Below are 25,323 nucleotides of genomic sequence, written 5' to 3'. Positions count from 1 at the left end.
CAGCATCTGACTGCAAAAAACAGGCGTATCGAGCATGGGTTGAGGCGCTGGGTGCAAAGGATCCGAACTGCACAGTTCTTAAGAGGAAATACAACCGTGCCTCCAGATTTTTTAAGCGGCAAATCGCCCGTGCAAAGTCAAAACACGTCGTCAAAATCGGCGAGCAGCTTTCCAGTTACCCCACCGGAACACGCAAGTTCTGGTCGTTGTCGAAAGCTGCTCTTGGTAACTTCAGCCAGCCGTCCATGCCTCCGTTGCACATGAGGAATGACACCCTGGCCCATACGGCAAAAGAGAAAGCCGATCTCTTGTGCACTCTTTTCGCCTCCAACTCGACTCTTGACGACAACGGAAAACACCGCCGTCCATCCCGCGGTGTCAGAGGTCTATGCCTGAAGTACAGTTCAGACAGAAAACTGTTAGGCGAGCTCTGTTTTCGTTGGACGTCAGGAAGTCGAGCGGGCCGGATGGCATTTCTCCAATCGTGCTTAGAACGTGTGCCCCTGAGTTGACACCAGTGCTAACGCGTTTATTCCGGCACTCTTATTCTAAAGGCGTAGTCCCTGACTCATGGAAGTCAGCCCTTGTCCATCCTTCAAAAAAAAAGGAGACAGTTCGGATCCGGCAAACTACAGGCCTATTGCTATTACCTCCCTGCTCTCCAAAATCATGGAGAGCATAATTAGCCGTCAGCTCTTAGTATATCTAGAGGGTCACCAGTTGATCAACGATCGACAATACGGTTTCGCCATGGTCGGTCGGCAGGTGATCTTCTGGTATACCTAACAAATAGATGGGCAGCGGCTATTGAAAGCAAGAGGGAAGGCCTGGCAGTTAGCCTGGAAATAGCGAAGGCCTTTGATCGTGTATGGCACAAGGCGCTCCTCTCCAAACTTCCATCATTTGGGCTTCCCGAGAGTTTGCAAGTGGACCTCCAGCTTCCTCACTGGGCGCAGCATACAGGTCGTTGTCGACGGATATTGCTCGAACCCGAAGCCCGTGAATGCTGGAGTGCCCCAAGTCTGTGTGCTGTCTCCCACGCTGTTTCTTCTGCATATCAATGATATGTTGGACACCTCCAACATTCATTGCTATGCAGACGACAGCACTGGTGATGCCGTATACACTGGCCATAAAGGTCTCTCTCGGGAAATCGTCGACCAGTGCCGGGAGAAACTTGTGTCTTCTATCGAGTCCTCTCTTGAGAAGGTCGCGGAATGGGGAAAATTTAACCTTGTCCAATTTAACCCCCAGAAGACTCAAAGTTGCGCGTTTACCACTAAAAAAACCCCATTTGTCGTATCACCGCTCTTGAACAACACTTCCCTCAAAGCCTCGCCTAGTATCGGAATACTGGGTCTAGAAATCTCGAGCGATTGCCAATTTCGTGGTCATCTGGAAGGCAAAGCCAAATTTGCTTCAAAGAAACTGGGCGTCATTAATAGAGCACGGCAATACTTCAAGCCGGCCCACATACTAGCGCTCTACAAAGCGCAGGTCCGGCCACACATGGAGTATTGCTGTCATCTCTGGACTGGCGCACCCCAGTATCAGCTCGATCCATTTGACCGCGTGCAACGCAGAGCAGCTCGAATTGTCGGGGACACAGAGCTCTGTGAACGGCTGGATCACTTGGCGCTGCGGAGTGATGTCGCTTCATTGTGTGTCTTCTACCGCATTTATCACGGGGAGTGTTCCGAAGAGCTGTTTAACCTGATTCCTGCCGCCGAATTCCACTTTCGCACGACACGCCACAAGTTAGGATTTCATCCCCACCACCTGGATGTGTGGCGGTCCTCCACAGTGCGATTTTCAAGGAGCTTTCTTCCACGTACTACAAAGCTGTGGAATGAGCTTCCTTGTGCGGTGTTTCCGGGACGATACGACATGGGTACCTTCAAAAAAAGCGCGTACACCTTCCTTTAAAGGCCGGCAACGCTCCTGTGATTCCTCTGGTGTTGCAAGAGATTGTGGGCGGCGGTGATCACTTAACAACAGGTGACCCGTACGCTCGTTTGTACAGTATGGCAATTGGCGATGAATTATAATCCGGCTAAGTTTGAAAGCGAACCGTTGCCTACAGTCAAGTGGATTTCGGCTATCTCCGTTTTTTACAAGTTTATAGCCGTCATCTGTCAATCTATCATTAACTGCACGTTTTATTCAATCGAGTAAATCTCTTTTTTCTTAGAGAGTTTCGCTTAGCTGGTTGCTGTCAAATTCAAAATTCATCTACAGTAATAAATGAACAGCCGTTTTCTTCTATCGCTTATACTTCGAAAGCTACCAAACTGATCGGAATAATTCTTACTAAATAGGATGCAGTGTGTTTCAGAGAAATACCTATATAGTCTCAATAATTCAGTCAATGCCATTTCATTACATATGACAATGCATACAATTTGCGGGCGCGAGGTACTTATTTATATAGCAATACAAAGTTTGCCGTCAAATTTGGGTCGGTTCTGCAAATAACATGAAACATAACACACATTGAATAAACAGTAAGATAAACTTTGTTCCACGAACTTTATTTATTTTTTTATTTATTTATTTATTTAATATTGAACTGTAAGACGAATATAGAAAACAAAATATTACGCTGGTTTTCAGAATTTGCTATTACTTATAAAATTACAGTGATAGTGAGAGATAACAGCTTATATCTCAAAGTGACAAACACAACAGCGATGCTACTTAGAATTGTAGGTTTTTCAAGAACCCTGAGCGGCACCACATAGAAATGGGCAGGGCGTAAGCTTACCATTAGGTAATTTTCAGTCTTCCTCCGTCACTGTTTCTCATACAAAAATTAAATGATGTAATGAAAGACAAAAAACATAATATTTTGATGAAATATTTTTATTGAAATAATTATATTACAAAATTTATAACTTGATCGGCTTTGCTAAGTCCAACCTAATTAATTAATTATCAAGTTCTATAAGATGAATATAATCAAAAATATTAATTAACCTTCCTTAAAGGCCGGCAACGCTCTTGTGATTCCTCTGGTGTTGCAAGAGAATGTGGGCGGCGGTGATCACTTAACACCAGGTGACCCGTACGCTCGTTTGTCCTCCTATTCCATAAAAAAAAATAAGTAGGTTAACTTATTGAAGTTGGTAATATTAAGATTAATTCAACTATATATGTTAGATAAATAAATAAATATTTTCTTTAATATGTAACTCGAAACTTCTATCAATAATAAACCAATTTCAATTATTTATATATTTTTTTATATACAAGAGGGGGCAACCGGGTAAGAGGACGTAATGGGAAGAGGTGTGGTAACTACCCATGGAGGTCTGTGACACCAAGGCTTAACTCTTATGAGAAGCGTTGCCGGCTTTTAATTTGGAAGTATTCCTTAATTACACAAATTAAACTTGAAAACAAAATTTATGGACGATACGAGACTCGAACCCGTGACTTCTCTGTGCGAGCGCTCTTACCACTGAGCCAACCGTTCGAGTGACGCATCGTTGATAAATCTTGTATGCCTTGTTCAACTCTCAGGTTGTGGCTTCATCTGCATGATCTACTTTACAGTTGATAACCTGCTCAACCCTAATATTTGAATATTAGAAAAATACTTAAGATGTCGCTCTATCAAATCTAAACAATTTGTTATTTTTTTAAAGTTATAACCCTCAATTCTTGAATAAATTAAACCAATTAAATTCGAAAACAAAATTTATGAACGAAACAGAGCTCGAACACGCGACCTCTCGCATTCCGTGCGAGCGCTCTTAACACTGAGCTAACCTTTCAAGTGACGCATGGTTGATAAATCTTGTATATCTTGTTCAACTCTCAGGTTGTGGCTTCATCTCATGGCCCAGAAGTAAGGGTTCATCATCAGCCGGAAGACGTCCAATGCTGTAACAAAGGCCTCCTCCAAAGAACTCTACGACGATCGGTCCTGCGCTGCCCTCAACCAATCTGTTCCGGCGATCTTGACTAGTGGTCCATCTTGTGGGGGGCCTACCAACACTGCGTCTTTCGGTACGTGGTCAACATTCGAGGACTTTTCTACCCCACCTGCCATCTGTCCGTCGAACTATGTGACCTGCCCACTGCCACTTCAGTTTCGTAATCATTTGGGCTATGGTGACTTTGGTTCTCCAAAGGATCTCCTCATTTCTGATTCGATCTCTCAGGGAATCTCCGAGCATAGCCGTCTTCATTGCCCCCTGAGCGACCATTAGCTTTCTCATCAGACTCATAGTTAGCGACGAGACGATAGAAGTGAGGGTTATCACTTTAAAAAATAACAAATTGTTTAGTATGCTCTAACCTTATGGGTTCCTCGCTTGTTTCGGTTTAGAAAAACTGCAGCCGGTAATTTATTCCACAAAGTAGCTGTGCGAGGCAAAGAGTTCTTCAGAAAACACGTGGTTGTAGAATGTCAGAGGTCAACATGAATGGAAAAATGCAAGTGGAATTTTCACATCAGCACACATATCTCCCTTTGAATGCCAAAACAGCAATGTAAACAATTGAGATTCAAAGGTGGCAGTGTATGTGAACGAATCTATTGTATGTCCATCAAACAGCGCAATGCGTACACATAATAACAGTATTGAAATCAAATCACATTTATTCAAATTGCACACAAAAGTTTTAGAAGTTATACATTACACCATTTACCACCACCTCGAAAAATGTTGAGCTTTGGGAAGAAATGACAAGAAAATCATTTGCCACTTTTTTAAATTAATATTGCCTACCTATGGGCTATTTGTAGCACAGGTTAGTGAGCCTGCCTACTGAACTAGATGTCCTGGATTTGAATCCCGGTAGGTTTCTTACATTTGAATGATGAATATGGATGTATTCTTTCCGAACTATGGATGATTAGGTGTTTTAATGTATGTTTAAGTAAGTATAATGTATTTAATGTAATATTGTCTTGCAACCCATAACACAGGCTTATCTCTAGTTTGGGTCAGGATAATTTGAGTAAAAGTGTGTCAATATTATTATAATATATACCTACAAGTTCATAATTTAGCAATCTATTTTTATTAAAATCTATGTAAATTGATGCAACTAAAACACTTCCTACCAGAAGTACACATGCTTAGAAAAAACCATTCCAATTAAAATTCTAGAAGAACAACATTAATTAACGTCCTATATGAAATACAACTTCATTCTGATAAAGGACCTCCAATTGACACGTCAATCCGGAAGATGACACGCGATACACAATTAATAGTCGTGGTACAATGGAAACCATCTACAAGCACGCACAGTGTTATTAGATCATAGGTGGCGGTATGCGGCAAGGAGGAGGCTATGTTTTATGTATGCGGCGTCCATTCTACAATAACGAGAGGGCGATATTAGCTTTTTTCTAACCACGAATATGTTGTATCGTTGTTATGGACGGCTTATACGAATTCCGAACGTCTCTGCGGGATACGGGGAATGATTACGTTATTTTCTATGTTTGCTTTACAGAGTGTATTACTATGGAGGCGGGCTATTTGTATTTTGGACGAGCATTTTGTGTCAATAGATATATTTTTTACACGCCTCATAATCGAAGGGTTGAGGTAATGCTCTTTTGACGTTCAGCCGATGGTAATTGATACGCCTTGCCCATTACAGTGCAGTGGCGCTCAGGATTATTGAATAACCAAAAATTCTGAACGGCACGACAACTGCGCTCGTCACCTTGAGACATAAGATGTTGTCTCAATTGCCCAGTAATTTCAGTAATTACGGCGTCCTTCAGATCGAAACACAAAAATGCTAACACTAACACACTGCTCTACAGTCAACTTGTCAAAAAAGCAGTTGTCTCGGTTTTTATAGTGTTTATGGCTCCATCTACACAAATACATCAACTGTAAAGTAGGTCACTTTACAGTAGATATTAGGAAATTGACTTGAGATGTTGCTCTTCCAAATCTAAACAATTCACAACCTGAGAGTTGACCAAGATACGAGTATATATCAAAATTTACGAGCCATTCGTACTCGAATGGCTAGCTGAGTTGGAAAGAGCGCTTGGACGGAACCCGAGAGGTCGCGGGTTCAAGTCCCGCATCGTTCGTAAATGTTGGTTACAAGTTTAATTTGTTTATTTATTATTCGTTATTAGTTATAATAATTCATAATTATATTCATTTGAAAAATTATTGGCTCATAAAAATATTCTTAATAACTATACACATGAAAAGATGTGGTGTTGTGGGACACCAGGTAGGAACGAAGTTCTTTCGGCTAATGTAGAATCGACACAATTTGTAAAAAAAAATCGTGTTTAATTTTATGTAGGTTTTCTTGATTTTTCTCTTAAATTTTGCAGATTAGTTTTTATTTAACTACACGATGGTATTAAGGAAATTCAGTATTTTAGGAAATAATAAATTACGTATGATAAAAAAAAAACGTAATCCAAATTATCAATTAAAATAACAATATACGTCTCTTTATTTTTGTTTGACAACATAAAATTACATAAAAATAGAAACGACTGTCGCGCCTGCGCACGTCTCATTTATCGGTTTTATTCCACGGACTTTTTCTTACGGTTTTACTATCACATTTTTTTCAGTTCAGTCCCGCAGCAAAATCCCTATCTCCTCCAAGCCTGCCGTAAGGAACTTCGTTCCAAAAACGTATGTTGTTTAAACTTTGCAAGATTAATAATGTATATGATAAAGTTAAATATTTAATTCTTAGAGAAGTTAATGAACCATCATTTTTAATATAGTATCAAAGGCCAAGCAGTTTAAGAAACTTAATAAAATCCAAGAGATTTTGCATTCCAAAGACCATAAACATCTATGGCACAAGAATGCTAAGTAATATAAAACCTAATATTTTCAACGATTTGCCAGATAATCTACAAAATTTATATAAATTGAATGGAAAATATACAGGCTAACTAAAAAAAACACATTTTTAGCACAACAATATACCATTATTATTTATTATAATTATCGTAATGTAACGCTAAAATTGCGAGCGACAACTTACCCAGATAAACCCTTTCGTGGTACTTAGATGTAGAAATTTTATTGTGTGCTTTGTTTTGAACAATAAATGGGAAAAAAAGTTAGTACGAGAAGTCACGGTCTTTATTTATTTATTTTTATTTATTTAAATAGGAAGCCCACGTTGTATAAGGTAATACATTGGTATTACCTTATAGTATATTTACACATTCATTACTTATATTATTTACCATCGTATACCCCATTTACGGGCTAACTCGACATGCAATTAATTACTTAATTAAATTACAAGTACTTAAAAACATTTTTAACATAATATGACAATTTCTTCGTTTACTTACTACGTATCTAAATTACTTAATAAATTGGTTACCTAAACAAAAATAAACCTAAAAAAAACTTATCACTCTAAACAAAAAAAAAAAACTAAATTTTATATAAACTAAATTTAAAATACAGCAACTATTATTAAATACGAAAAAAAAAACGAATGATATTATTTAATTAAATGATTTTTAATTTTGCGCTTGAAAATCGATGCAGAGTTCCAAAATATGTCCAACTCTGCTATTTTAAATATATTGTTATAGGACATTACAATTCTGTTAATAGGAGCGGTCCTACCTAGGTTACTCTTTGTAATTATTGGCATAAAAGTAATTTTATTTTTAATATGTGACCGTGCATTTTGTCTTGGAACTGCTAATCTTATTCTGTTTAATAAGTTCGGGCTATCAATGGCTCCATTTACAATTTTATGCATACGGTTATCACTTTAAAATACAATCAGCTTGTATTACTCGCAGTAGTGAAAGACAGAACTAATACAGGTTTTCTACACTACAAAAGATTAAAAGATATATGTAATATAAGGTATAAAATATAATACGTTACCTAATTTCCAGAAAGTGGTAGATATTGATTGTGTTATATTTTATAATAAACTCTAAAATGATATTAAAATATTACCTATTAAAATTTTTTTATGTATCGTAAAAAAATAATTAACATCTAAGGCCTATTATAATGTGAAAGATTATTTGAATGATAAAGATAGTTGAAATTAATGTTCAAAATTTTGTTAATGAATATTGTTATACTCATTTGCATGCTATTGTAACTTGTGTACTTCATCCTGACTTGCACTAAATAACTTATAAAGTTTTACAGTGAATAAAGATTTTTTTGGCTTTGACTTTGAATTTGACTTTGATATATATTTTCACAGACCACTGAAACGAAGTTATGTAGGACAATTAGCTAACCTTGGAGACACCACACAAAGGTGGTGGTTTTTTATGTTCAATAAGTGATTTTCATACATATTTCGCATGAAAATATTTGAATTTCAAAGCTGGGAATAACGTATCTACCTTACTCAGTTTATATAGTAAAACATGGTGTGTAACGAATTAATAAAATTTTATATATTATATTATTACAAAGGTAATTAATTGTTAATGTTCTTATTGACATATTATCCAAATAGGGTTTCGAGTGGACTACCATATATAATGTTACACACACACACACACACACATACTCACGCCTTGTTCCCGTCGGGGTAGGCAGAGACAATAGAATGCCATTTGCTTCTATCCTTACAAACCTCACGCGCTTCCTCTACATTCATTACTCTTTTCATACATGCTCGCCGGTTGTGGGTGCTTCGGACCTCTCCTTTTCTCAAAACGTCCCCAATTTGATCGACGAATGTTCTACGAGGTCTCCCGCGACCGGCCCACACACACTTGCCTTATATATTTGATGCGTCATTCTTTCTTCACTCATTCGCTCCACGTGTCCAAACCATTTAAGCATTCCTTTTTCAGTGCTAGTCACAACATCCTCTTTCAAACCACAGCGCGCTCGTATTACTACATTCGGAATTCTATCAGTCAGTCTTACCCCACACATACTACGCAGTGATCGCATCTCAACTGCGTTAATTCTGCTTTTATGCTTCTTCTGCCATACCCAACTCTCACTTCCATACATTAACGTGGCGACAAGCACTCCATTATGTACAGCCATTCGCGCTTCTATTGGCACAGTCTTACCGTTTATAAAAGCATGCAGCGCTCCATTCACACAATTTCCCGCAGTCACTCTCCTTTCAATATCACCTTCATATCTTCCGTCTCTTGTAAACATGCTACCCAAATATACGAATTCTGTAACTTGTTCTACCCTTTCATCTTCAATCGTGATAGTACACTCAGTCAACCTTTCATCCTTCTCAAATACCATCACTTTCGTCTTTCTTGCATTTACTTTCAAACCTCTCTCTTTGAAGCTCCCGTTCAAACAGTCAATCATTTGTTGCAACTCATTTACCGATGATGAAAAAATGACTTGATCATCGGCGTACAACAGGCACTTAACACACAACCCTTCCATATTGATTCCACATTGCATTTCTCTCACATCATTCATGCATCTATCCATGAATAGGTTGAACAACCAAGGCGACGCTACACAACCCTGTCTGACACCTTTGGAGATATCAAACCAGCCCGTATAGGCACCATTAACACGAACACAGGCTTGAGAATCCCTGTACAGAGATTTCAGAGCCCTTATCAGAAAATTGTCCACCCCATACATAGATAAGACCTTCCATAATTCCTTTCTATTCACCCTATCATATGCCTTTTCCAAGTCTATGAACGCGCAATATACTTTCTGGTTTTTTTTCATACATTTTTCAGTGATGCAGCGTAAGGAAAAGACTTGATCCGTACATCCCATTCCCTTCCGAAATCCCGCTTGCACATCCCATACCTTGTCATTAGTCACATTCATTACTCTTTCAATCAATATTCTGGCATACACTTTTTCAACAACACTAAGAAGGCTGATCCCGCGATAATTTTGACATTCCTGCTGCGAGACTTTGCCTTTATAAATTGGGACAATCACTGCCTTCGTCCAATCGTCTGGAACTTGGCCCTGTTTCCAACATAAATTAAAAAGGCGATGCAGCAGGCTCACTATTAGTCCATCGCCAGCCTTCAACATTTCAGTCGTCACTCGATCATACCCAGCAGACTTTCCCGACCTCATACCTCTTAACGCTTTCATAATTTCATCCAAACCTATTTCATCACTCGGATCCACAAACATATCTATTATCTCTTCTTGCTCTTTTTCACTTACATCTTTCTCGTATAAGCTCTCAAAATAATTCTTCCAGCACTCTAGTATCATACTTTCTTCATGTATGACCTCACCTTGTTCATTCCTAATCAGTTTCATAGATGAATTTATATTTGTTCCCCGCGCTTCTTTCACGATTTTCCATAACAGTTTTATATTATCTCGGAAACTTGCGCCGAATTGTTCCTTATATTTCACCTTTTTCTCATTCCTTTTCTTCTCTATACATTCTTTAACTTTCGCTTTCACGCATCTATATTTGTCCTTGATTTCTTTAACATTATCTTCATTCATACCGCCACTCGCTCTATTTGTTGCTTCTATTGCCAAGACATCCAGCCATGCTTTTTTCTTTTCCTCAACCATTCTTCTAGTTTCATCATCCCACCAGTCGGCATTTTGGCATTTCTTGCGCCTTCTTTTACTCACACCGCATACATCATCAGCACATTTAATAATGTTGGTTTTAAATACCAACCATACATCATTCACACTTTCCTCATTAACATCACTCCAGCTTTTTTGTAGCCGTTCACTCAATTGCTTTTTATACATCTCTTTTACTTGCTGATCTTTCAATCTTTCCACTTTTATACGTTCTAATTCAGTAGTTGACCCTTTTGATCTGTGCCGCCAGCGCTTAAACAAACCACTTATTCTGCTAATTACCAAATAGTGATCTGTGCCGACATCTGGTCCACGATAGGCTCTAGTGTCCACTACTTTCATTTTTATTCTTTCATCAACTATCACAAGATCTATCATACTCCTTAACACAACATTGCCTTCCTTCTTTTGCCACGTGTACATATGTATCATCTTATGTTGAAACCACGTATTCATCACAGACAGACCCATCTCCACACATATATCTAACAAGTATACGCCGTTGTCATTCACACTCTTATCCCCAAACGTCCCAAGCACATTTTCATACCCATCACGCTTCACTCCAACCCTTGCATTGAAATCTCCAAGCATGACAATACGTTCATTCAACTTACGCAATACCAAAACCTCTCTCGTTTGTTCCCAAAATTCTTCTCTTACCGCCTTACTATGGGAAGAGTCCGGAGCGTATACACCTACCAAAAATAGAGGTGTCAGACCTACTTTCAATCGGACCCAGATAAGGCGGGGAATTACGCACTCATACTCTCGCATGCATTCTGACATTCACTCTGAAAGAAGTATACCGACGCCTTTACTGCCATGTTCTTCATCTGGAACTCCCGACCATATTTCTGTGAACGGGCCGCGCGTCAGTATCTCTTTCCCTTTACGTTTTGTCTCATTCACATACAGCACATCTAATTTTCTTTCATTCATTAACTCGTAAATTTCATCCAGTTTCTCATTCATTCCTCCTCTAACATTCAAAGTCGCAAAACGGCATTCCGATGCCCATTTTCCGCCCCGGCGAGAACAATTTGGACTTAGGTTTTGGCGTGACGTATGGCGAATATCGTCGCCGCCTACAGCTGTTAGGTTGCTCCCCCCAGAATACGAGGAGCAGCCTCATCCTGCAGATACAGGAGGAGGAGGGGATTCTCCGGCTCTGCCGGTACCCCCCTGGGGTACAGTTACAGTATTTTTTCCTACAGCCATGTTCCCGACGGTAATTGTTTGTTAGGCTGTATGATGTCTTTGGGGTTTGACAGCCAGCCCCTAAGCGGCGGGACAGAATACCGGGTTTATTTCAAGTTTTCCTTCTCTAAGATCGGAGACGTCAAAAGCTTGATGATATTACGGACGTCAAAATACCTTAGTCGGCTTTTACGACGCCTCGGTAAGAGTGAGGTCTATTCTACTCTGCCGGATACCCCACGGCATTAATAATCCCAAATTCAACGTTTTTACAGCAATAGGTATATTTATATCTTTAAATGAGCAACTCTTGTTTATATATAATTTTATATATATATTTCTTGTATATATATATATAGTATACAGAGGATTTCGGGGGTGATAAATCGATCTAGCTAGGTTTCAATTAAAAAAAATGTAGTTTTATCCGTGTTTTAATGAGAAATAGCTACAATATCATTAGAATACAAAGATAAATTTCGCTACTATAACAAGACTATAATAGTTCAGATAGGACATTTGGTGATCCGGAAAGGAGAAGACCTCGGTTTGAATCCAGATGTCCTATTAGTTTTTATTTTGTTCAAGTTTTGTACAGTCTTAAAAATCCGAGCAAGGATCGGTGCGGATGTTATGAATTATGACTAATCGAACAATATTTGGCTACACAAACTCTTTATACTATTCCTATACAAAACTTTGATTTTCATGGTTTAAATAATCGATAAACATTATATTTTTAGAATATTATATTGAAACCCCACGTATTTAAGAAGGCGCAAACCCACACACAACCTACAATATGAATACAACAAAACTCGAAACACTTTTCCAAAACTGTCCGACGCTGTCTTGTTTCAAAACAGAATTCTTTCATCTAATCTCAAAATAGCTATCTCTCCCCCATCAAAACTGTCCTAAATACAGAATTGCAGTGACATAAGATATTTTTAGATCGGCATCTCTTGGATAGTAGCCAAGGATCAACAATATCAAAGCGCCACTCATAAAAATATTATTAGTTACCAGTTTACCCGTATGTTACTAGTATTTACTAGATAATATTATGCGCTAACAAAAAAGTCCCAAGTAAAGCAGAATAATTAGTGTTATTTGTAGGTACAATTTATCAATTTTACAAAGGTTTATCCTGATCACCAATAACACTCTAGTATCCCTTGCTATCTTAATGCGCTGCCCTTTATGTACCGGTAAGGATTATTCTAGAATAGGGGTACTCAAGCTTGAACTGCTGGCGATCTACCTCAAAATTGTTAGACTACGATTGGTGGACTCTCAGAGGCTTCAAGTATATGTGATGGAGGATTGTCGTCTAGGTAGAGTGTCACGATGACATAGATATTAGTTTTGCGCACAATAATATGCATTTTTTTAGTCAAGGTAAGTGTAGGTCTGCTCTAAAATATCAATAAAAAAAGTCATAATTATTCAGAATTGCGAGTTTATTGGTTCTTACGGAACAAACGCGTTCTAGTGTCTAAAGTTCTAAGCTTAACTAAAGAGTGACCTTGATGTTGAATCTGCATGACACTGCATGTCCTGAGCATACTTTTCATAAGATGGTACGTAATTACTGATTTTAGTTATCTAAAATGCACTCACGATTTGAACACGCCTGTTCTAGAATGATGTCGAACACTACACTAGTGGGTAGTAACAAGGAAAAACATGTTTTTGTAACTGTTTACAATAACAGCAGGTATGTCAAGACTCAAGGTCAAGGTGCCTCTACGCTGGTGGGTACCTATCGGATTCTCATGAACATTCGATGTAGCATAAAATATATTCTCGATAATGTAATGTATGTTCATAGGCACATAAGTGAATTTGCTAGAAACTGTCACAACCATAATGTTAACACGAGGAACAGACATAAACTTATAATGCCTACTAATCGGCTAAGTCGAGTTAGTAAGTCTTTTGTGGGGCGATTTATATGCTTTTACAACAAGATCCTAAAAAATGTTCAAAACAACGATATTCAAAAAAATTGTTAAAAAACGTTCGTGTGGTAAAGGTTACTATAACATAAATGACTTTCTTAATAAAACCACAGAATGGAGCGACCGCCTAATAGCTTCACTATTAGATAATAAGTTTAATAATTGTACAATGTAACTTTTTTGTTTCGCCCATTCTTTTCTGGTCTGAGGCATTCCATGAGTTAGTTTTTAACTTTCAATGTGTGATGTGATATCCTACTTTAAAAAAAAATTTTTGAATTTAAATAAATGTGAATAATCATTTCAGTAGACCTCTACAAATTTTAATTGTAATACGTAAGCAAGTAAATCTTAAGGATTCTATACAAACAACCAGTTTACCTCTAATAAACCATAATTCAGACTTCAAGTTTCAAAGTTTCAATACAAAATGTATTCCAGGAGTTACAGACGGCTGCAACCCGAATGATCCTGACGGACGAAATGCCGTGGCCTTTGAAATCCAAACTTGATGAAATCAGATAAATCACAAAGTTTCGAAGTTAGGAAACAAATGAACCAGGAAAGGAAGCTTTGGTAAATAGATACTCTGCTGGCGTGATTCCAACGGATGACAGTTTTAGAGCGAGAATCCACGTGTCACCTGTGCTTTGATATTTCTCATGTTTTCATTTGTGAGGGCAGAATTGAATGTATTTTGGTGTTTTTTTAAAGATTCGCGTAGGTAGATATTGAATATAACACTAATTGTTAACTAAGGTAGGAGGGTACGCTACTGAACGCACCGTGCGATTTTTTTAAACGCTTTCGTGATGGAAACTTTGATTTGAAGAATGAACCACGTGGAAGACCGCCCACACAGGTGAATAACAATGAATTGAAAGAGATGGTGGAAGCCGATCCGAGCCAACTACCCAAGAATTAGCGGCATAGTTTAACGTTACCTTACCAATAATATTAACTCATTTGCGTCAAATCAATAAAATAAATCAAAAATGAGTGCCTCATGATTTGACTGATTTGCAGAAAGAAACTTGTGTTGCCTTGTTGAATCGATACAGAAATGAAGGAATATTGGATCGAATTGTGACATGCGATGAAAAGTGGATTCTTTACGATAACCGTAGACGAAAAATGCAATGGCTGAACCCAGGTCAAACGGCACAACAGTGTCCTAAAACAAAGCTTACCAATAAAAATCTAATGGTAGCTGTTTGGTGGTCTCAGCATGGTATTGTTCACTGTACCTTTCTCCAATCTGGTCAAGCAATAACGGCAGATGTCTACTGTGCTGAACTCCGAAAAATGATAACAAAAGTAGCAGTGAAACAGCTCCGACCCATGAATCGATCTTCACCATTATTACTTCATGATAACGCGAGACCTTATGAGGTTAAAACGGTTTCTTCGTTTCAACTCTACAGGAACTGCAATTAGACACCACTAATTGTCACCCTCCGTAATCGCCAGACCTTGCTCCACCAAACTACCATTTTTTTTTGTGATTTGGACAATTTTCTACGAGAAAAAAAGTTTTCTTCTCAAGAGGCATTACAAAATACTTTCACTCAGTTTGTCGAAATCTCGTGACCATTATTAGGTGGCAACAATGTATAGATAATTATGGTAGTGATTTAGATTCAATATATATATTAAATTAAAAAATAACGAATCTCAATTTTTTCAGTACAAATCGGCAATTTCATACTTTAATCTAATATTATTGCTATTCAATTGAATCAGTTATAACATTGTTCTTAATTAATTAATTATACTTGATAGGAAAGCCCTTAAATAAACAAAAAAACAAATTAAAAATATAGTATTTTTTGGCTATTTAGGTATTTTATTCAATTCTATAGGTATATTTACTAATTACATTGATATATTTCTTTAATTTTGTAAATTGGCTATTATCAGATTTGTGAGATATATTAGTCAGTTAAAGTAGCTCAAATAAATTAAAATTTAAGCAATCCAATAAACACTGATAACATTGAAAATAAGTGGTGTTCCCAAGAGCTGTTTCACGTGATTCCTGCCACCGAATTCCATGTTCACTACATGGCACTACAATTGCGCTCGTCACCTTGAGACATCACATGTTAAGTCTCATTTGCCCAGTAATTTCTTTGGCTACGGCGCCATTCTACGGCATAATCTAGCCGGCATGCTGTGCAAAAGGAGCCTCCCACTGGTTAATATAGTCATGTGTTCATGAATGTAGTGATGATAATATTATGACAGCTAAATACTTATTTTTTTATACATATTGAACAGCTTAATGTCTTAATTGCTTTAAGCAAATGCATTTTATTCAGTTCGAGTTGGGGCAAAGCAGGGACAATTGACAAATGATTTCTAATGCTGCCATTTGGCCGGCGAGGCTAACGACCTGCTTCTTGGAAGCATTCCATATAAGACTTCACGCTCTCGCACCTGTTCCGTACTGACAGTTTAATATTAGAATTCGCCTATATATCAATTTGTATTAGGGCTAACAAGCGAGTCTGAACTAGACACATTAGCACGTTACGTATTAGCAGATGTCTGATACTCAGTTTTTTTTTCGTGAAAATTATCAATGTGTGCTTAATAGTTATTTAATGCAACTGTTATGTAATAAGGGTTATGAAAACACGAATGTGGGTTTCAAATCCTCTATAAAAGAATCTGAAACAGTTAGTTACTGCTAATATTAAAAAAAGCCAGTCCTAGTAACCATGATATCATCCAATGGAATGTTATTATGAAAACGGATGATATAATGTTGTACTGAATTTCATTATAACACTCGTTTGGATGATGTTATGGTTATTAGGACATTGGGTGTTTTAATGTTGGCAATAAGCTGTTTTAGAATCTTTAATAGAGAATTTAAGGCATGAGTGTAGATGAAAATGATTACACTACAGAAGAATATTGATACATTCATAAGCTCATTAAAAAAGCAATAACTATTCTATATTTTTTTTAAATGAAAATAAGGGAAGAGACGAACAGGACGTTCAGCTGATAGTAATTGGTACGCCCTGCCCATTATTACGCAGTGCCGCTCATGACGACTCGCATTACAATTATGTCATTTTGTTTTACTGTGCATGAGTTACTTAAGGCTGGGGACCGAGCCAACGGCCTTGAGGAATCGAGCGGCGCTAGGTTCTAGGTCACAAGATCGCCATAGTTATAATTCAGAATTAGAAGAATTTTTAATTTATTACAATCATAATACAATTAACTTTACAAAACTATATCATGTTAAATAGTATTGGTCAACAATTAATAAATTTTCGGACAATTGTTATTTAGATTAAATGATAAGCATGGCTCCAACTATTAAAATTATGCGTATTGTTGTGATTTTTTTTTCACAGTGTCTATAAAAAACAAAAAATTAAAGAAAAAATGAATTTTCTTCTCAAATTCTGTAGATATACTAATATTTTTTGTAAAAGGCTAAGCTTTACATAAACAATCAAGAACTGGCTTCAATTATGCGCCATTTTAGTGATTTCTTGGGATGAGCAGCCTTAAAGCAGAGGTTAACAGGGGGCCACTATTTTTTTCGATGTGTTCACATCTATTACTTTCTATCTAGAGGTTTAAAACATCTAAGATATAGTACATGTACTATTATATATTCTTTGGATAAGGGTATACAGAGTGGCAGTTTCAGGTGCCTTAACTTGACATTATTTGATATTATACCTTCACGATATATGATTGCTTTTTGCTTAAACGCTTCAATCAGATGATGTTGGCTAGAAATTAGATCAGCTCCTAGCCAGTACCGACTGATGTAGTAGCTACGGACCCTAACTAACTAAAAAATGTATAACTAAACTAACTAAAATGTACAATCAGTTAAATGAGCTAATGTAACTTAATACATACATTAATTATTTTACATATTATGATTGGCTATTAAATAATAAATTTTATTGTACGATATTACTTTGTAACCATTAAAAAATAAAAGAAGCCTACTATGTATCTTACATAATAGCTTTAAGGGTAAATGTATAATTTTTTAATAAAGTCCCAGCCACTGTTCAGGCATTATCTATAAATAAATTTAAATGTCTTATTAAAAAATGGCTCTGTCATAAATCCTACTACTCCACAGCTGAATATCTAAGTGACCCGACAGCCTGTGATTAGATTATGATTATACAGCAATATTGTGTTTTTTTTTTGAAGACATAAATTATTTCTTCGAAATCACATCCACAAAACTCGAATTCGATTTGTCTATTAAATAACTGCACATTTGTTAGACAAGATTTACTTTAGTTTTCTAGTCAACAGTGGTTTCAGCAGAATTGAATTCGTATCCGTTTCCAATCCGTAATTCCCTAACTTTCAACAAAATCGTTTTGCATCGATCCCCGTGTATCCACGTAATACCGGGTTCTATTTTTATTTGCTCAACGGTAGGATATAGGTAACGCAAGAATGCATAAAAATTATATATTTAAGTGTATTTTATGTAAAAGTATGGAAAATAATACATTTAATAGTGTAACTTTTTAGACCACGTACCGGAAGACACAATGGTATTAGGCCCCCCACAAGATGGAACAACGATCTGGTCAAGATCGCTAGAATACGTTGGATGAGGCAGCACAGGAACGATCGGCGTCGTGGAAATCTTTATTTTCAGCCTTTGTCCAGCAGTGGACGTCTTCCGGCTTTGATGATGATGATGATGGTGGAAAATAATCAGAAGTGAGTCCACAATCGAATCATGTGTTAGATTGAGGTGATTAAAAATCCTACTTATTCAAAAATAATCTATTCATTTCTGTCAAAAATTTACACACAAGTTATGATCTTACCACCTTTCTTTATTAACAGGTATTTATTTTACAGAAACACATTTTAATTAATTAACCAAGAACAAGCAAAACTATTATACCATAAAATATGAACTCATAATAAATAAGAATTAGTATTGTTAACCATTCAATGCGATATCTTACGGACCCAATGTTTGCATTAACCCTTTTTTTATGGAAAAGGAGGACAAACGAGCGTACGGGTCACCTGATATTAAATGATCACCGCCAAACACATTCTCTTGCAATACCAGAGGAATCACAGGAACGTTGCCAGCCTTTAAGGAAGGTGTACGCGCTTGTATTGAAGGTACCCATGTCGTATCGTCCCGGAAACACCGCACAAGTAAACTCATTCCACAGCTTTGTAGTACGGGGAAGAAAGCTCCATGAAAACCATATTGATAACTACTAATAAATTATTTAATAGACGACCCATATAGCCGAATGGTTAGTGACCCTGACTATTAAGCTAGAGGTCCCAGCTACGAATCCCGGTAGGTGCAATCATTTATATGATGAAAATGGATGTTAGTTTCTGAGTCATGCATGTTGATATATATTTATGAAGGTTTAAGTAAGTATATTGTATTAAATATATCGTTTTCTTGTACCCTAGTTTGGGACAAGATAATTTGTGTAAAAATGTGTCAATATTATAATTATTATTATATTTAAAAATAAATATTTAATAGAGAAAGTATAATAAATTAGAAACTACACATAAAGCTTAACTAAATCCTGAATATGCATTTAACAACACTCCTTGTTTGGTAATTGCGAGTTTATTCAAAACAAACCTTAGCTGTAGTTCTCAGTAATCCCCGAAATGGTCATAAAATAGTGCGCGTTCAGCTTATACTCCATAAAATATTTTAATGTTCAATAATACTGGATTGCAAAATAGAGCTCAGACCGAGATAATATATACATTACGATTGAATGGTGTTCTTTATGCATTCATATTTTATGATTTCATTTGTGGTTTTCATGCAATATTCACGTTATTTTTCAAAAGTTATAATATTTTTTTTATGAAAATAAGGGACGAGACGAGCAGGATGTTCAATTAATAGTAATTGATACGGTATGATATTTTTATTTATTCTATGTGTATCTATAAAATTTAATTATTTTCCCATACATTCCAACACAAGGATCTCAATTATTCTTAATTATTAATTAATTCTAATCACATGATTTTTCGAAGCTGATTGAAAATAAAAGGTACTTAGGCAATGCCTTATCTTTTTATATTTTGCTAATAAAAGAACGAATACTAAAAACTGAAAAAACTATTTTATTTGTGACAATAAGGGACGTTCAGCTAATGGTAATTGATACGCCCTGCCCATTACAATGCAGTGCCGCTCAGGATTATTGAGGAACCTAAAACTTCTGAGCGGCACTACAACCGCGGTCGTCACCTTGAGACATAAGATGTTAAGTCTCATTTGCCCAGTAATTTCACTAGCAACGACGCCTTTCAGAACGAAACATAAAACTAACAGATTACTGCTTTTCAGTAGAAATAGGCGCCGTTGTGGTAAAAATATTACAGAAATACTCAAAATACTACAATGTGATCAAACTTAAATATTATTCCCAAGTAACTACAAGTAAATTATAATAAACCTAATTAATTTAAACTATTTAGTACAGTGCCGAAGTAAAAACAAGGTCATCAGTTAGAGTTACTCAAATTAAATTAGAAAATTGACAAGGACGAACAACATATGACGAACTTTGTGCACCACAACATCAGTCCAATTTGGCTTTGGGCCAGAGAGAGCGAGAAAGTAGAACTAGCCTAGATGCCTGCAGCATAGCTGATACAGACTATTCGAACAAATTTTGAAAGCAAGCTAAAGATTAAATTATATTTGGTACTTATAACTAATAAACACTATTGGGATCATTAAATTAGGCCGGGTGCACATATAAAGAAACTGAAGCGAAATAAGTCTTTTTATTATGATAATAAGGAGACTAGCAGGACGTTCAGCTGATGGTAATTGATACGTCCTGCCCATTACAATGCAGTGCCACTCAGAAATCTTGATAAAAACAAAAATTCTGAGCGGCACTACTACTGCGTTCGTTACCTTGAGACATCAAATGTTAAGTCTCATTTGCCCAGTAATTTCACTACCTACGGCGCCCTTAAATCGCAATAATTACTGCTTCACGGCAGAAATAGGCGCCGTAGTGGTACCCATAATCTGGTGCCTTCCACTAGTAAAAACTATGAAAAAAAGAAGTGACACCTTATCTGGCTTATGTTTAGTATAATTCTTTATATGTGAACATGGCCTTACGTCAATTTGAGAAATTATAATACTCACTTGATTCTACAATCTCCAAACTGGTTCTAATCAGCGTCAATATCACCACTAAGTACACTATAACACCTTCTCGTTTCATTTTCACTGTGTATCACTAAAACTTTTACATCCCCACTTTCGTTGTGTTTATGTTCACGATATTTCACATTGTGTTCTATTATTTTATCCATAAGTTCCTTTTTCGTTCTTTAATCAGATTTAGAATTGCCCACAGTAGTCACTTCATCAGTACTTTTGTTTGATTCATAATCATACATTGTGACGTCATCATTTATTGATAATATATTTTCACATACAGAAGACATCGTTGGAAGCTCTCCAAACAGGCGCTGATTGTTTCCGCCGGAAGTGGTAATCTGAAAATCATTTACAAAGGTAAATAAATTGGTTTGTAGCTAAGATTTATTTGTTTCTATGAAATTGTATCTCTTTCATCTACGGAACAAGGCGCCTTTTACTAAGGTTTTTTAGCGCAAATGTTTACTTTCATTTATTTATTTCAGCTTTCAGATCAAGCGATAAGTATACTTAGGCATAAAAAAGTAGAAATTAAATAAATCTTTTTAGAGAATCATAAATGAGATATAGATGTAAATATTGTAAATTAATTATTTATTATAAAAAAACTTCTAACAATTCAAAATATCATTTAAAACTCTCAATAGAAATTGCGTCTGAAACTACTATACGCTTACTAGTAAATCTAATAAACAGCCTGGCCTTGGTTGAAAAAAATAATTGTTCTTAGTATTTTCAAATCATCTTTGGCTTTGTTATTAATGCAATCGTATGAAATCTAGATTCAAAGTGGTAAAACTTCATTGATATTAACCTAAGGATTTAACCTACAAAGATATACCAGAAATCTTAAAATAAAATAGAAAATATGTAGCGATTCAGTTATTGTTAAGGTTCTGACAAATCCTACACAATGACGGCCGTTCCCAATATTCAGTCTATCTCTTACTTGAGATAAAAATCGTAACTTTCGTTGACTTTTCTGTCCCAATAAACTTATCGACGGTAACTTACCTTATCCGTGCACGCTGTCTGTCAATTGGACGCCGTATAGCTTACCAGCGATAGAAGTTTGTATGAAAATTTCAATTCACGCGTACCAATATAAGGCGATAAGAATGACTTTTCGGGTATATTCGGACAGATTCAGATTATTAGAAGCTAATTACTGACAGTAGAAGGTAGTAATTTATCTCTATCTGTAGATAGTACATGGGGAACGGCCATAGAAACTGCCACGATGATTTATTTTATTTTTATTTATTTATTTTAATTAAAATGGTAACAAGAAAAATTACGTTAATCGGTGATGCTCTTTTATAGGGACATGTTTTCATAATAATTGTTAAAATAAAAAAGACAAACCTACTTTAAGATATAAGTTAAATAGAGGTTAAAAAGAAAATAATTTCTATTAGTTAGAGTTATCAAAATAGTATCTGAATGTATCCATTGGCACCATCTTCAAAATATTTTATCAAATATTTTTTATGTTACTGTCACCATCAGAAAGCTAAAGTGCAAATAGACATCAGGTCACACGAAATTTCGTTAAAAACTTATAAAGTAATGGTTTACATGGATAATGGTGTCAGGTCGACCTGTTATAGCTAAAAAATCCGTGTATTTTTTGGATGCGATTACTTATTATGGCAGTAATCACGACAATCATATTCACTAAGCATCCATGACTTCAATCTGTAAAGGTTGATGCATTAAATATACGATTATTTATATTTATACAGTTTATTCTTTAAATATTTAAATATTAATTTTTGAAATATTTGGCATTAAAAACACTTTTAACTAACACGATACACACATTGGATGCAGCACATTATAAAACAAATTGTTTTGAATATTACAGCCATTGTAAAATACTCTATTGATTGAAAAGAGTAGCCGTTGAGTTTCTTGTGAGTTCTTCTAACGTACGAGCTCTACTTTTTACGCACATAATATGGTAGAATCAGTAATTTACAAGATTTTTTTATAGTGACAATTCAAAAGTGCTTAGTTTAATTGACTTTCACATAAGAAGGTGACAAAAGGATTAGGTGAAGATGGGTTGACGAAATAATGGTCACAACAGGTACATATCAAGGTTGGCTAGTGAAAGTGGAGATTAGTCACAATTTGGAGGAGAAGATTAGATTAGGTTCATTATATATTCTACAATACACCATACAGATTTCCTAGTCTTGCCATAAATACTGAAACAAAGGAAAAAAAATTCTATTGCAAATTACATTTATTACATTTACAGTGTGTTAGTTTAATACATTAATATAAAACAAATTTAAATATAAAAAGCTTATTCGAAGTGGTCTCCATTGGCGACAATACAGTCCTTTATACGTTAAGGCCAGTTTTCAATAGAAGCACGCACTCTTTCTATGGGAAAATTCATCACTGCCTATCGTACGGATTGTTTTAGGGACTCCAATTATCGTGGCGTATAGAGCTAGCCGTATTCTCTAAAACTGACCATAAATCATAATCCAGCGGATTAAGATCGGGACAAGACGACGGCCAGTCTTCAGCTCTGATGAAGTCCGAAACAGTATTTATGGTCAGACTAAGTATGACCAACAGTTGGATAATATCGATGTGTCAGAGAGGGCTCCAGATATTTTGGTTATGCGTCACATCCGCCAGGCTAATAACATCGCTGTTCCCCCCGGATGTTTCGCTTCCTTTGCCTTGAAACGACTGATCCAATTAGAGACAGTTTTAGTAATTAAACTATTAACATTTGTGTCCTGAATTTAGCAATTCACACCCGGCGTTGAAAAATATTTCTGCTAATTTTCAATGTCGAATGAAAAAGGTGAGATCATGATATTTCTTTGTTTTGTTTAAAATACAATTTGCGTTTGGGTTATCTTAAAATTTTCTCTGTATAATAACGTTATTTCTTTGATTGATGTGATTTATTTTATACATATTATAAGGACGAAGCAGTGTTGGTAGGCAAGATGGTCCGACGAACTGGTCAAGATCGCTGGAATACGTTGGATGAGGGCAGCGCAGGACTGATCGTCGTGGAGATGTTTGTCTTACTTAATATGACCTTAACACGATTCATACATAGAATATAGCACCTTACAAACACATTTGTTATATATGTATGTTTGTTTCCGAGTCATGGATGTTTAAATGTATTTATGTATGTTTATATGTATGTTTAAGTAAGTATATTGTATTAAATATATCATTGTCTTGTAACCCATAACACATGCTATATATGCTTAACAAGGCAAGATAATTTATGTAAAAAGTGTGTCAATATTATTATTATTTTATTTTATTATTATTGCCATTTTATAATACTCTATTTCATTAAAAAGAGTGGCCGTTGAGTTTCTTCTATGTTCCTCTCAGGAACTCTACTTTTTCCGAACATGATATTATGGTCGATTCAGTTATTTATAAATATTTATAGTGACGATTCAAAAGCGCTTAGTTTAAGCTTAATTTAATAAAGTTAATTTGACTTTGACTTTCAAAGTACACACAGAAAAGTATATGGGGATAACAATATCAACTATAAATAAGAAAATAGTTAAGAAATTGGCTTAAAGAAAGAATGGGTTATTAAGAAAAATAAAATATTTTTGCATTTCATAATATCATTGCTTTTTATCGAATTGCAAATACATTTTTATATCTTACGCATTATTTTGGGGGTCATACTTTATAAGAACATCGTCCAGGATAGAATCTAAGGGCTGCAAAACAATAATAAAATAAAAAAGGGCTAAAACCAATGACAAAGAAAAACAAATTCAAAACACACACGCATAATATACAAACGGAAGTTGAATTTGTATGTTGAAATTTTACAATGACACAGATGTTGCCAATAATCGATAAGAAATCGAATAAATAAATACCGATTTTAATTAATATATTTTATTCCTTTTAAATACTGTTATTATTAACACTGTATTTCACATGTACCTTTATGCCTATTAATTGCACTGTGCAACAATATATTTGCTACTACATCCAATGAATAGGTATATTACAACTTCCTTAAAGGCCGGCAACGCTCCTGTGATTCCTCTGGTGTTGCAAGAGAGCATGGGCGGCGGTGATCACTTAACAACAGGTGACCCGTACGCTCGTTTGTCCTCCTATTCCATAAAAAAAAATATTATGGCACATAATCCTATTTAAAACCTGTCTGATGACAACAGTAATACTATATCATATTGTAACAAATAGACTATTATTTACAGGTTCAAAAATCTATCAAACCAAGTAATTCGCTTTGCAATTAGTACCTAATATGCAGCACTTCTTCGTTAGTTGTAACAATCAAATATGTCGTCTTATTTTAGTTTGTATTGTTTAATATCGTTACGTTACTCATTCTATGTGTAAAAGTGTAGCAATCTTTTTTTGATTAATAATAATATTTTAATAGAAG

General features: G+C 35.8%; 1 protein-coding gene across 4 annotated transcripts in view; it reads right to left on the bottom strand.

Annotated features, from left to right (window-relative positions):
• The window catches only part of LOC126970942 (nephrin-like), a 192,888-nt gene that overhangs the window by 139,360 nt on the left and 28,205 nt on the right, over positions 1-25,323 (bottom strand). For all 4 annotated transcript variants that reach the window (XM_050817083.1, XM_050817085.1, XM_050817086.1 and 1 more), the window contains exon 2: positions 20,871-21,226. In XM_050817083.1, the coding sequence (XP_050673040.1) occupies positions 20,871-20,949 (79 nt within the window). In that variant the 5' untranslated portion in view covers positions 20,950-21,226. The remainder of the gene's footprint in view (positions 1-20,870; positions 21,227-25,323) is intronic.

Source organism: Leptidea sinapis, chromosome 22, assembly GCF_905404315.1.
Source record: "Leptidea sinapis chromosome 22, ilLepSina1.1, whole genome shotgun sequence".
NCBI classification, from domain to species: domain Eukaryota; kingdom Metazoa; phylum Arthropoda; class Insecta; order Lepidoptera; family Pieridae; genus Leptidea; species Leptidea sinapis.
Note: the sequence above shows the minus strand (reverse complement) of the source record. Positions and strands in the feature narration are given on the sequence as shown.